Genomic DNA, 12,876 nt, shown 5'->3' with positions numbered 1-12,876 from the left:
TTTCTGGTTTTTCTTTGAAGACGTTTCCCTTCTCATCCAAGAAGCTTCTTCAGCTCTGACTGGATGGTGGGGAACAGAAGGATTTATACTCCTTGCAGGCAGCTGGTCATTTGCATTCTTTTCGATAGATGTTAAGGCCACTTGCAGGTTTATCAGTGTCCTGAGGGTCACCTGAGTAGTGCAAATGGGTGTGGACTTTCTTGGACCTGCTGAAAGGCCTCTGTTGTGGAGCTGGGCTATACTCATTTGCACTACTTGGGTGACCCTAAGACACAGACAAACCTCGAAGTGGACTCAACGACCCTCTAAAAGAATGGAAATGACCAGCTGTTTTCAAGGAATATAAATCCCTCCATTCTCCACCATCTACTCAGAGCTGAAGAAGCTTTTTGAATGAGAACCGAAAGGTTTTCAAAGAAAAACCAGAAAGTCCAGTTGCCTCTTAAAAAAAGCATCTTTGGGGCAACCACGACTTGGATGATTGAGAATCTCCATAGATGTTCTATGTATTTCTACATGATGCTTTAATGTTCAGGTGCCTTTAATCATTTTTATCTGTCCCCACTGTAGCAAGACAAGGGTGGGGATCTTCAAGGAACTGTCACCATTCCCTGAGAGGTGTGGTGACACTTAGTCGGGGCTGTGTCTCATCTGTAATGTTAATTATTTCAGGGGATGGGAGGAGGACAGGCAAGGAATCGCCTGTTTTTATGGAGAAACGACTGCTGTCCTGATCAGTCTTCCAGAAAGCAGAGCTAGCAGGAAACCATTCCTTATAAAGCATTTGTGAATTCCTGCAAACTGATCTGGAATGATAGCTCTCCATGGGGAAAGAGGAAGCCAAGTCCCAAATTCACGCTCTCTTCAAGGGGAAGGCGCATATTAACCGTTTTAATCTAAGACTTTGTAGAGAAGCAAGAAGTGTTTGTTAGAAGGTTATTGGCCCAATCCGCTTTCTCTTCATAATTTTAATTTTGGCTGCAAATTCTTATTGCTAGTAAGAATTTTCCCCTTTCGATCAGCAAACAACAATATCCTCGGGATAGTATCTGTGGAGCTGCCCTCTGCCATCCTGACAAGTTTGTTATCCTGGTGCATAAATTGGGATTATGGTAATTTTTCCCCTGCTGAAGGTCTCTGTGAGACTCAAAACTTTGCTTTGTGAGATTTACAGTACATCTTGTTTTTGAGTCAGCGGTTCCACAAAATTACACTTCTGGTTTTTTAACTTCTTAATTTTCAACGTGAACTTTTTCCAATTTGTCCACTGAACTGCTTCATGATCATAAATCACAAGTCACTCTTGTTTTCAGATGGTGGTTGCAACCTGGTACCTGTTGCAAAGCAAATCAGCACCTCATCCATATATTGAGTAACATGCGGCTCTATGCTGGAGGACTTAGGTTGTTGTGTAAACACAACCAGGAGAGGGCCTGACAAGAATGAAGAGGGAAACCCAGCCAATTGTGATTTATTTCACAAACCACAGTTAACCCAAGCAGTCAGCCCAACTTCTGAACCAATCCCGGTGGGAAATGTGGGGTGGAAAAAAAGAGATACCGGTTACACAACTTCGCATCCTTCGCTTTTAAAAGAAAATTGACCATTTTCGGCCCTCGGATTTGTAAAAAGATGCTTTCCAGATTTATAACCCTGTATATGTACACACACACACACACACACACACACACACACAGAGAGAGAGAGAGAGAGAGAATTAAAAACAGTTGTGCCTGAATCCTGCAATCTCAAGTCATTCATCTGTCCTGCTTCTCCTGATGGAACTATTATTTTATTTATTGTAATTTGTCAATTTGTATTTATTCATTGTATTTGTTTCCTTCCATGATCCAATCCTGCTTCCCGGATGCCACGGACCACACCTCCCATCATCCTGGGCCAGGAGGCTGATCCCAGGCATCTCCTCAGGTGTGGGCCACCTGTGACCTTCCAGAGAGAATCCGCCCACGATTGGCTCCTTTCCCCCCCTCCAAAGGGCTGACGGGATTGGTAGTTTCACGGCCCCTGTCCTCTAGGCCGGGACACTCCGCCACGCCCCCGAGAGGGACACGAGCGACTCCTCCCTCCTCCCGCTATCTCTCTCTCGAAGGGTTATGATAAGGAGGAGGGACCTCCCCAAGATGGCCGCCGGGAAGCGCTCGCGACGCGCGTCCTTTGGAGTAACCGCGCGCCCGCGCCCGCGCCCGCGCGCGCGCCCGGGTGGGGAAAAAAAGTGGGCGGTGTCGGCCCTGTCGGGAAAGGCGGGCGGTTGGCTGGGAAGGGCGGCGCGAGCTCGCGCAGTCCTCGTTCGCGTCCGGCGGGGCGGGCGTCGAGCTCCGTGAGGCGGCGACGCCGCCGCCGCCGCTTCGTGAGGTGAACCGGAGCGCTCGAGTTCCGTATCGAAGATGACCGTTCTTCGTTTTTAAAAGGGAATAAGGCGAATTATTATTATTTTTGAAGAGGAGAGAAAAGAAAAGGGGAAGGAAGGAAGGAAAGGGAGAGGCTCGAGCCGGGATCGAGCAGGTCGGGCCTGACGGCGGCGGCAGCGGCGGCGGCGGCGGCCGAGGGAAGCGCGGATGGGGGCGGCCGTGGCCGGCGGCTGATCCCGCCTCCCGCCCTGCGTGTGGGGTCGGTCTGAGGGGAGCGATGTCGAACGCGGGCACCCGGAGGGCCGGCTCCAGCATCAAAGTCCGCCTCACAGGTACAGACGCCGGGGCGCCGCCGCCTCCCCCCTCCCGCCCCGGGCGACAACGGCCGGCGCCGTCCCGCTGGGCCGAGCTGGGGGAGCCGGCGCCTGGGATGCGCGGAGAGGGGGTTGCCTTTCCTGGAATTGCCTTCCTGAGGGCCAGCATCCCCGGCCTCGCCTCTGTCTGGGGTGATGGGATTCTGGAACAAGGAGTTTTTCTCCTCCTCTTCGTTCCTCTTCTTCTCCTTCTTCCTCTCCTCCTCCTCCCTCTCTTCTTCCCTCCTTTTTCTTTTTTTCCAATTCTCCTCTTCCTCTGTCCCACCTGCCCCTCTTCTTCCTTTTCTTCTTCTCTTCTTTCCTTCTTTCTCCTTCCCCTATTTCTTCTCCATTTCTTCTTCCCCATCTGTTTCCTCCCTTTTCTTCCTCTTTCCTCCCCCTTTTCCTCCCCTTCTTTCTTCCTCTCCTTTCCTCCTACTTTTCTTTCCTTTTGCCCACTTCTCCTTCTTTCCTTCCCTCTTTCTTTCCTCTCCAACCTTATTTGGATGGAGAGGCAAGTCTTCTCGGCTGTGGAGGAAGAGAAGGTTACAGTTGTCCTGCTGCTGGTTCTCCTTTCCTTCCCCCCTCAGGTGGGCTGAAGGGGTAGGAGGACAGGTGGGCCTCACCTTTCAAAGGGCTGTTCTGGCCAGGTAAAGGAAGACCTTATTTGGGCCTTGACATTCAAACATGGTGAGCAACACACCATGGCTAACAGTACTGAGACAGTTCCTGCTGTGGTGTATTGAGTGTCTCTCCCTTCTTTTTTTCCTTTTCCTAGGAAAATTGGTGTACGTGTGTGTGGAATCCTTCCTCGCATCTCCCCGATTTAGTGGAGAAATCCTGTCCCCTCTTTTCATTTTTTGCTCTGCTGTCTTGGCAAAAATGCCCCGCAGACATTTGAGTTCTGACTGCTTCGGCATTGCAGTGGAATTGGGGAAAGCTGGTTGGTCGTGGGTTTTTCCCCCCTGGCTGGTTGGAATTTAGGGGATCTTCTAAAGGAGGCAGAATCCTTCCTCCTGCAGCTCTTAGGGGTTGGAGACTTTCAAATCTATAAACCACATTAAAGATTTGACCCCCCCACACCTTTGGGTTGTTGAATAACTGGAATTTTCTGGATGCACCTTGTTTAAAACTATTTCAGAGGATTGTATTAAATACAACTGGATTTCTGAGTTAAAGCAGTGCTGTTTGTTAATATTTGACAGAATAAATTTCTCATGGGAACACAGATAGTCTATGTTTCTAAAAATTGGCCTGGCCAACCAGACTTTATGAGGCTTGACGGGAAGGATAGATTTTGTTCAAGACTTCTTGGAGAGGTGCCCTATGTAGTCTGTATTAAGGTGATTCTTAAAGCACACTTAGATTTTTCCATTGAGGATTCCTTCAAATGTGAGAAGGAAATTAGGTGCTTTCGAAAAAGGATAGTAGGGAGCCTCAGTGATCAATCCCTTGGGGTATGTGTTCATGGTTCTAAAACTCTGCCCTTGATTTTTTTAAAATGTGGAATATCTATTGCAATAAATGTAACTGGATGTCTTGACTAAGAAACCTGACAAATATACCTGTTCAGAAAGCTGAATGTGGAAACTTTTAGTCTGCATGTTAGCCATAATTTTACTGGATAGCTTTTGTCCTTCAGTGGCTTCTCTAATTCCCTCTCTCTCCCTGTGTTGTAACAGGAGGTTAATTACATTGATTTATGTTATAGAACTGGTATATTACTAATGTAAATGAAATACACATAGGACAGATGTTTCCTGGCCTATACCTTGTAGAATGGCACACTTTTCTATGGAGATAAAGTATGTGAACTGGCCTTTGGAATCTAGACAATGTTTAACTTCCTGTCTATTCCCCCCCCCCCTCACACTTTTTTTTTGAATGAAATTCAGATACTACTAGGAATATTTGATAATTCCACTGAGAATTACTAACAAAAGCTTGACACAATTCTTTCGGGAAGCCACATGAATTGTAATTCAGCACCCCAGTGATTTTGGCTTGCCAAATATAATTCAGAAATCAACTTTCTTTTTATGTTTTGTGTGGATTCTGCTTGACAGTGTTTTCACTTCTCTCAAAAAATTAATACTTCCATTTACCAGGGTAAATGATAGGCCAAATGTTCAGCACCTGGCAACAATTAATTGCATTTTTCTGCCTTGCTCTCATTGAACTACAAATTAACTGTTGCATTTTTTAAATGGAAGTCTTGATTATTGAACTACTGTTGATATTCTGTCTTCCTGATTTTCATTAATTTAATTATTTCAATGTTTTTCAGAAGTTAAAAGGCATTTCAGATGCAAAAGGAATGAAACATTTAAAACTATACAGAAGTCATTATATTCTCATAGCAACTTGATGCTTTCTTCTTTTCTTACAAACATATATAATTGCTATAAAAATTGCCATATATGCCATAAATATTTCTTTTATTTAGGTCTGTCACTACTTAGCATTATAATAGTACTTTTAGGCATTTCCTGCAATTATTTCCAATATCCCCATTTAGTAGCAATTCTGTTGCTAACTGTTGCTTTCTTGTAAATGAAGAAGATACTATTAAAGTTGAAATTTCTCTAATGCTAAATAGCAAATTCATGATTGAAGCTTCTAAACTGGAGACTTCTCAACCTAACCATGATATTGCTTGGTCTTTGTGTGTGAGTGGTGAATTCTAGTCATGGAGGCTGCCTGGAAGAATCCTAGCAGTTTTCCTGGCAAAGTTTTTTGGAAGTGGTTTGCCATTGTCTACTTCTTAGGGTTGAGAGAGAGTGATTGGCTCAAGGACACCCGCTCTCGTCATGTGATTGGCTTCATACCTTAGGTGGAACTGAAACTCAAGGAGTCCCAGTTTCTAGCCTGATGCCTTAAATCATTCATTAAACTGGCTCTCTTTATTTTTTATCAAATTTGTATGCTGCCTGACTCTTAATGACCGGGCAGCCCACAATCAACAAAACAAGGAAATCATAATAAAACTGATTCAAGGAGATAAGTTTTAAATTATTAATTTTCATATTAAGTGACTTCTTTATTTTACCTAAAAATATTTTAGATACAGAATCGTTCTGAATGATAGAAAACTAATTTTAACTATCCAATCCCATTTATAATGGGTGAATAATCTAGTACCTTCAGTAGTTTTGCATGTCAATGTGTATTAGTCTACCAGCTTGGCCTAAGTTAAGTAGTCTTGGGCTAATTTGAAGTTGGCCATGGTAGAAACAACTTGTAAAATAAAATATAAAGCTAGACTTTTTTCAAAAAAACCCAGCAAGTAATATTTGTTAGAAAACAATTTTAATGCACATTATAACACACTTATAATAATAAAACTTGCCACCTCTCCCCCTCTCTGTGCGTGTGTGTGAAATCATGCATCAGACATTGTACATATAACTAAGATATATTGTCATAAAAATGAGGCTTGACCAAATTAATATTATAACAGAAGTGATACTTGAGAGTTTAGAATAACAAGGGAGTTAAGAATTTTACAGATTATCTAAGCTTTGTTTGAGTTGATACGATTGGTAGAAATGTAGAAAGCTACCATACTGTCTCAGACCATCATTTTATAAATTTTAGTATTGTCTTTTTTAATTCGTAAAAGTTGGCTATCCTAAGTCCTACTTTTCTTTATGTATAAGCCCTGATAAATAAATGAGTTGGAAATTATGAATCTTAGGTAATAATTAAGCTAGTAGTATTTTTAACTTGACAGCACTCCATGAAAATTATTTTTTATTATATAAGTATGGCTACAGAGGTAAGCTGGGACCTGGTGTGTGTAATCCTTTTGAAATAATCTTGACAAGCTTATTTAGCTTCATGTTTCTAGCTTACAATGATACTTGTTTAATTTTTAACATATCAGCTTTCTAACACCTGGCTTCAATTAAAGCTCTCTGCTCCATATTTTTTTTGCAAGGACATTCAGATTTTCATATCTTCTTATCCACTGTTACATGACATTTTGGAGGCTACTGTGTAATAGGTATAAGTGCAATAATTTGCTACCATAGACTGCAAAAATGTTGCCCTTCAATAGCAAACCTCACATATGTTTGTTAATAGTCAGATGATTTGATTGTTCGAGGCCCAACTGGTTTGTTTTTGAATGGTTTGAATGTTGCTTGTATTTTTGTTTGCAAGTCTCCAGATGTGGTTGAAGCGATTTGAAAGACTGCATCCATTGAGTATTGTATTGGTCAGGTGACTAATGTGGAAATTTGTTATGTGGGTATAACATGTGTCCAAATGCCATTTTATATTTCAGTTACTAGCATTGGGCAAATTAAAGTTGATTCCTCCTTTTCCTCAAGTATTTCTGTGAATTTAATTCCCTGTTTTGTGCTCTCTCTCTCTCTCTCCCTCCTTCCCTTTTCCTCCCTCCCTCTCTCTTAAACTTTTATTAAGTCAACTTCTATTCATGCCCTTGATGTAGATTTGAGGATATAACAAGAAAAAGGAAATTCAATAGAGCAGCAATATTTATTGCATTAGCAGAAGAGCACAGCTAAATACAGCCTGGTGAACAAAACAAACCATTGATCTGAGATGGTTGGATGAGTGAAATTATTTTTAAAAGCTCATCTTGGATGGTGAGTTTAATTAGCTGCAGAGGTATGGTGATGCACTATCCTGTAATAGCAAGAGAAACATGGTTTGAAAATGTGGTATAAGAAATCACCCTGTTTATTAACGCAAAGACAGTTCTTCTCCAGCCTCACATAAATTTGATTATAATGGAAGCTTCAAATTATAATAGGTCAGATTTTGAAATTAAGCTCATTGGAGCTGTATATTAAAAAGAAGATTGAAGAGATTATGCCCAGCATACTGACATCTGAGGGAGCAAAATGGCTCAGCAGTTAAGGACACCAAGCTAGTCAGAGAACTGACAGCCCAGGTTTGGGAACCAAGCTCCGTGAGACGGGGTGAGCTCCCATGCCTTGTCCTAGCTCCTGCCCACCTAGCAGTTGGAAAATGTGTAAATGCAAGTAGATTAATAGGTAGCGCTTGGATGGGAAGGTAATAGTGTTCTGTGTGACTTTGGTGAATAGCCATGTTGACCATATGGCCATGGAAATTGTCTTCAGACAATGCTAGCTCCCTTAGCCAAGAAACAGAGATGAGCACTGTGCCCTCAATTCAGACGCAAAAATCAGTGTTGTCCGATGTAGTATATAGTTAACTAGTGATCTTTGACACTGAAATTAAATGGCCCAGTTGATTATTTTTTCTGGTCATTTTCAGAAATCGTGATGACCGAGTCCATCTTTTCAAAGATGTGGCCTGCATAATATCCTTTTGCTTCTACTGTCATTTTATTTTGTCACAGCTGGAAACAAATTCTGCGGAATAGATGAGCTTAACTCTGGGTTCTTTGCTGCAGTAAATCATTTAATGTACAATTATGTGCCATAAGTCAGTGTTGGGTGTTAGTGACCACATATGGATAGACTTTCTCCAGGATGATCCATCTCCAGAAAATAACTTCCAAGTAGAAAATAACTGACTGCTCTGCATAGATTGTATTTTTTCACTTTTTTCAGTACCCTTTAAACTGATAGGCTGGAATCCCAGTCAGATTTTTACTACTAATATGGTAATGATTAAATAGTTGCCCTTTTGAAAAAAAAATACATTTTTCTAATTTAGAGAACTGTGGGAACAAGCTACGTCAGAGCATGGAACACTTTGAAATAAATATATCTCAGTTATTTAGACTATACATTGCCCTATTGATCCGATACAGAGTTTCTGTTTAATTTCTTGAATAATAAAAACATTTCACAGTGAGAAAGTAACTTCCAAAGATAGAATTCACTATACCAAAAAAAACAAGGGAAAAATGAAAATAATAACCCAATGCTCTAAATACTTAATTTGGCTTTTAAATTCTAAGTCTGGCAAGAGAATGAAAGTTGACACATGGAAGAATGATAAAAGAGAGAGATAATAGCCCCTAGGTTGATGGCTAGATGAGATTTTTCTGGGCGAGAACATGCTGAATTCTAATGCAGTACATGGTTTGGGGTTACTTTTCATTTAGCAACATTTAATCATGTGAGAGGCCAAAACTTGCACTGGCTTGTGTCAAAGGCAAGCTTGTGTATAGCAGAGATAAATCCCTTTGGGCCATCCAATTTATAGCTCAAAGAAATCTCTTGTTTCTGGAAGACACCGTTTGAATTCTGAGGAACTGCGGAACTAATTTCACGTGGATACCTATTTCTTGGGCCCTGTTTCTCAAATTACAGCTCTCTTTTCTGTCTATGAAAGCACTCTGCTTTTAAAAGTGAGGTTTCCCATTTCCAAAGAGTTCATGGAAAGAGCCCAAGTCCTATCGTACATATTTAATGTGTCTTTTGGAATCCTATCTGCTGAGTTTACTAAATGTGATAAATGCTATTTAAGCATCTCTTAGTCATCCTTCTGCCTCTCTTTGCGAGTAAAACGATACATTCTTCAAGAAATTGAACTAATAGAGAAAGGGTGTGGTGGTGCGTGGCTCCAAGTAGATTCACCTCCATTGCAGCTGCACAAAATTCTCTCTGGATCAGGCGTGCCTCTCATTACTTATGTCAAGCTCTAGAAATAACGTTTGCAAATAACTAATGATTAACTATTAGCTACCTAACAGCCAAAGATTAATTTGGAGATCTCCTGTCACTAAAAATATAAAGGGGCGTGTAAAGTGACACAATTGCCCCTTAACGAGTTGCTGTTAAATATGCTAAGAACAATTATAGAATGTAAGTTACATTTTGCATCCTTCTCCTTCATGGAAAAGTAAATTTGTAGCCCGCTTCTAAATTGCTGGAGTGCTGCTTTATGTTTGTTTTCTCAAAGCTTATTCGCGTAGTAGTGAGCCTCAGTGTAGAAGTTAAGATGTTGAATCTGGGTCTCCTCACTTCTAATTCTACTCTACCATCTGCCATAAAAGCTCTTAGGGTTAGTTTAAGACCAAGGAGATGGTTGTTTTCAGGGACAATAGAAAAGGGAATGTGACGTAGGCCACTTTGAGCCACCTGTTGCAGAAGGATGAAAGCAAATAAATAGGGGAATAGTGATATTTTTGTATTATGCTTTCTCTTTATTTAACATATTCATCATCCTCAATAGGCACACCCACAAACTGTACAGTAGCTTTATTAAAACCACTCATTATTCCAACTAATTCATTTCATAAAAAAACCACACAGCCATCATCATTTGGGAGGTAGGAAAGAAATTCCCAGATACAGTAAAAAAAGAATGTCTGCAATATGTCAAGACAGTTTTAGTGGATAACTCACCATGTTCTTTATAAGTTGGAGCATCTTGAAAAGAAGCTTCCAACATTACGAGGAAGAAAAACTCTTTCTTGCAAGCTCTTCTCTCTATCGTAACCTTCCGCCAATGGGTGCTGTCCAGATGAGCTGGATTTCAGTTCTCGTATTTCCTGACATTTGGCCTTGGATCATGTTGGCCAGGAATATCGAGAGATGTAAATCCAGCACATCTGGAAGGCCGCTTGGTTGCTTAGCTCGAGATGTTTGTTTGGTGTTCCTAAATCTTTTACCCTCCCTTCAGTCTCCCAGAATTGCAGCCAACCGTATTCTTCTTTTCTAATACCAAAATGCTAGGAAGGGAAACAAAATCAGTCCATGATCGGTTGAATTCCTCGGTGAAAGTGAAAAATGAAAATTACACCCCTATCCCCCAGAAGATTTCAAAAACTTGAAGAGGGAGACTGAAATGTGCTAATCTGCGGTTCAAAATATTTTTTAGGGAGAATTCTAATTAAAGCATCAGGACGGTTTGTTTTTAACTGAATCGACACATATTTGTAAACTATTCCCAGAAAAGAAAATGGACTGAAGAGGAGAGAGGTGGAAAAGATAGCTAGTCTTTCTACTGGGACACTTCATAGTAAAATCCTCAGATGAATTCACATTGAAAGATGGAAGTATGATCTGGACCACTTTTGACTACAGGGGGTCCTTGACTTCCAATGGTTTGTTTAGTGACCGTTGAAAGCTACAACAACACTGAAAAAAGTGGCTTATGACAATTTTTCACGCTTATGACCATTGCAGCGATTCACTTAACAAATGTGGCAAGAAAAGTCTTAAAATGGGCCAAAACTCCCTTAACAAATTTCTTAACAACATAAACTTTGGGCTCCATTGTGGCTGTAAGGCAAGGACTGCCTGTACTTTGCAAAACTGGGGCAACAGAATCATGACAGTTGTCAGAAGGATAGGTTGCTCCTTCCTAAAGTGCAGTATCTAAATGAGCAATGGACTTAATTCAGATGTTAATCAGTTTCTTCCTGCCATTTTAATTCAGACAGTTTTTCTAGATTACCCTCTTGTGTATTTTAGTGGTCTCCAGTCACACTGCTCTTCCATGGAAATTATGAAAATTTGAGGTCTGACTAGTCTGGAAGGCACCAGGTTGGCAAAAGTTGATTTAGAATAATAGACTATGTTGTATTTCAGGAATTTTTTTTTCCATCTCTTAGTATCTTAATTAGCCCATTGATGCAAGGATTCCTATGATTGCCCAGAAGATTTGTAGATGGGCATTGCTAATTATCTTATTAACAGTGAACTTTGAAAAACTGTTGGATGATATGTACATTTTGCTTTTCATTCCTCTAGGATGCCACTGTCTACAATTTCCCTGCCGTTCCAGGATGTCTGTCTATGTGTTTGTTTATGAGTCTGCATGGACTTTTCACAAACACTCCATAATCCACACAATTAAAAGCAGACAGGGCTGCTTTATTACATGATGTTGTGTTAGAATGCCACCATCTTTACTATATTAGCTGTACAATAAAAACTAAGTTCTATAGTTCATCTTGACTCATGGAATAGAAATATATCTGTTGCAACTAAGGACCATCACATTACTTGTATATAACAAAGCTGGTTTCCACAGTACTATAGAGTTACTGTATATCGCTATTAAAATGTTTAGGTGCCCTAAACATGCAATGGTGAGCAAAAAAAAAAAAAAGGATAACTCAGAACAAGTAAATTTATCACGCTAAGTCTTAGAAAGGTCTTGGCTATTTTGTCATTTTAAATGTTCTGAATACAATCTGCTATCTTCATCAATGGTTAGACAGCAAGCTTATTACACTTTCTTTTGTTAGCTCAGTGTTTGTTAGTGCAGATCTACTCTATACAAACAGAGTATAGATTCAGATTTAGAGTAATGCTGTCATATTTGAGGAACAAAAGTGCATTACATAGGCTGATACAGCTTTAATTAGAAAAAGACCCTACTTCATAATGGCATGCATTGTTACTGGTAGCTACCTTACATTCTGTGCAGTTTTGTTAAAGATGCAAATGTTTAGAAGCATAGATATAAAAATACCAAATTAGGTTAAAACAAAGAATTGGTTAAGAACTATACATTTCATTTTCTTTCTTTCTTTCTTTCTTTCTTTCTTTCTTTCTTTCTTTCTTTCTTTCTTTCTTTCTTTCTTTCTTTCTTTCTTTCCTTCCTTCCTTCCTTCCTTCCTTCCTTCCTTCCTTCCTTCCCTCCCTCCCCTCCCTCCCTCCCTCCCTCCCTCCTTCCTTCCTTCCTTCCTTCCTTCCTTCCTTCCTTCCTTCCTTCCTTCCTTCCTTTCTGTCTGTCTCTGTCTCTGTCTCTCTCTCTCTCTCTCTCTCTCTCTCTCTCTAAGAGTTACTTATAAACTCTCAGAATAACTCCATTTTCCAAGTTATTATAATAAGTATGGAAACACCAGGATAGCCATGGGCCACATGTTAATTTGCTATGCTTGAGGGTCTTGTTTCACCCATTGATTTCCAAGGATTTAAAATAATTGTACCTATTATCTTTGAATCCACACAAATCAACTACCAGGAATTGCTTTTTGTTTTAAAGACAGTTTAACATAATGATTCACAAGACTGTTCAGTCACAATAGATGTTAAAGGCAACATTTCCTGAATGTTTGTATCACAAGTGGGTATAAATTATGCTAGAGCAGGTTCATTCAAATCTGGCAATATCCTCAACTCTTATTTTGAATGTGCCCTACAAACAGTTTTCCTGTAATCCAGTCTTCTGGCTCCGCTCTGTCAGCATTAACAACTGAAGGTGCAAATATCTTTACTTACAAAGAGCATTGT

The 12,876-nt window shown here is 40.4% G+C and overlaps 1 protein-coding gene across 2 annotated transcripts in view; it reads left to right on the top strand.

Annotated features, from left to right (window-relative positions):
• Positions 1-2,284: 2,284 nt before the first annotated feature.
• SMURF1 (SMAD specific E3 ubiquitin protein ligase 1) overlaps positions 2,285-12,876 on the top strand; it is a 38,387-nt gene continuing 27,795 nt past the window's right edge. Inside the window, exon 1 of one of the 2 annotated variants that reach the window (XM_026704334.2) lies at positions 2,285-2,701. In XM_026704334.2, coding sequence (XP_026560119.1) covers positions 2,647-2,701 — 55 coding nt within the window. In that variant the 5' untranslated portion in view covers positions 2,285-2,646. The remainder of the gene's footprint in view (positions 2,702-12,876) is intronic. The other variant, XM_026704335.2, reaches the window with a different exon arrangement.

The sequence above is a fragment of the Pseudonaja textilis genome, chromosome 14 (assembly GCF_049901715.1).
Source record: "Pseudonaja textilis isolate UNSWEBS1 chromosome 14, rPseTex1.2, whole genome shotgun sequence".
In the NCBI taxonomy this organism is placed as follows: Eukaryota; Metazoa; Chordata; class Lepidosauria; order Squamata; family Elapidae; genus Pseudonaja; species Pseudonaja textilis.
This window is presented reverse-complemented; position numbering and strand designations above follow the sequence as displayed.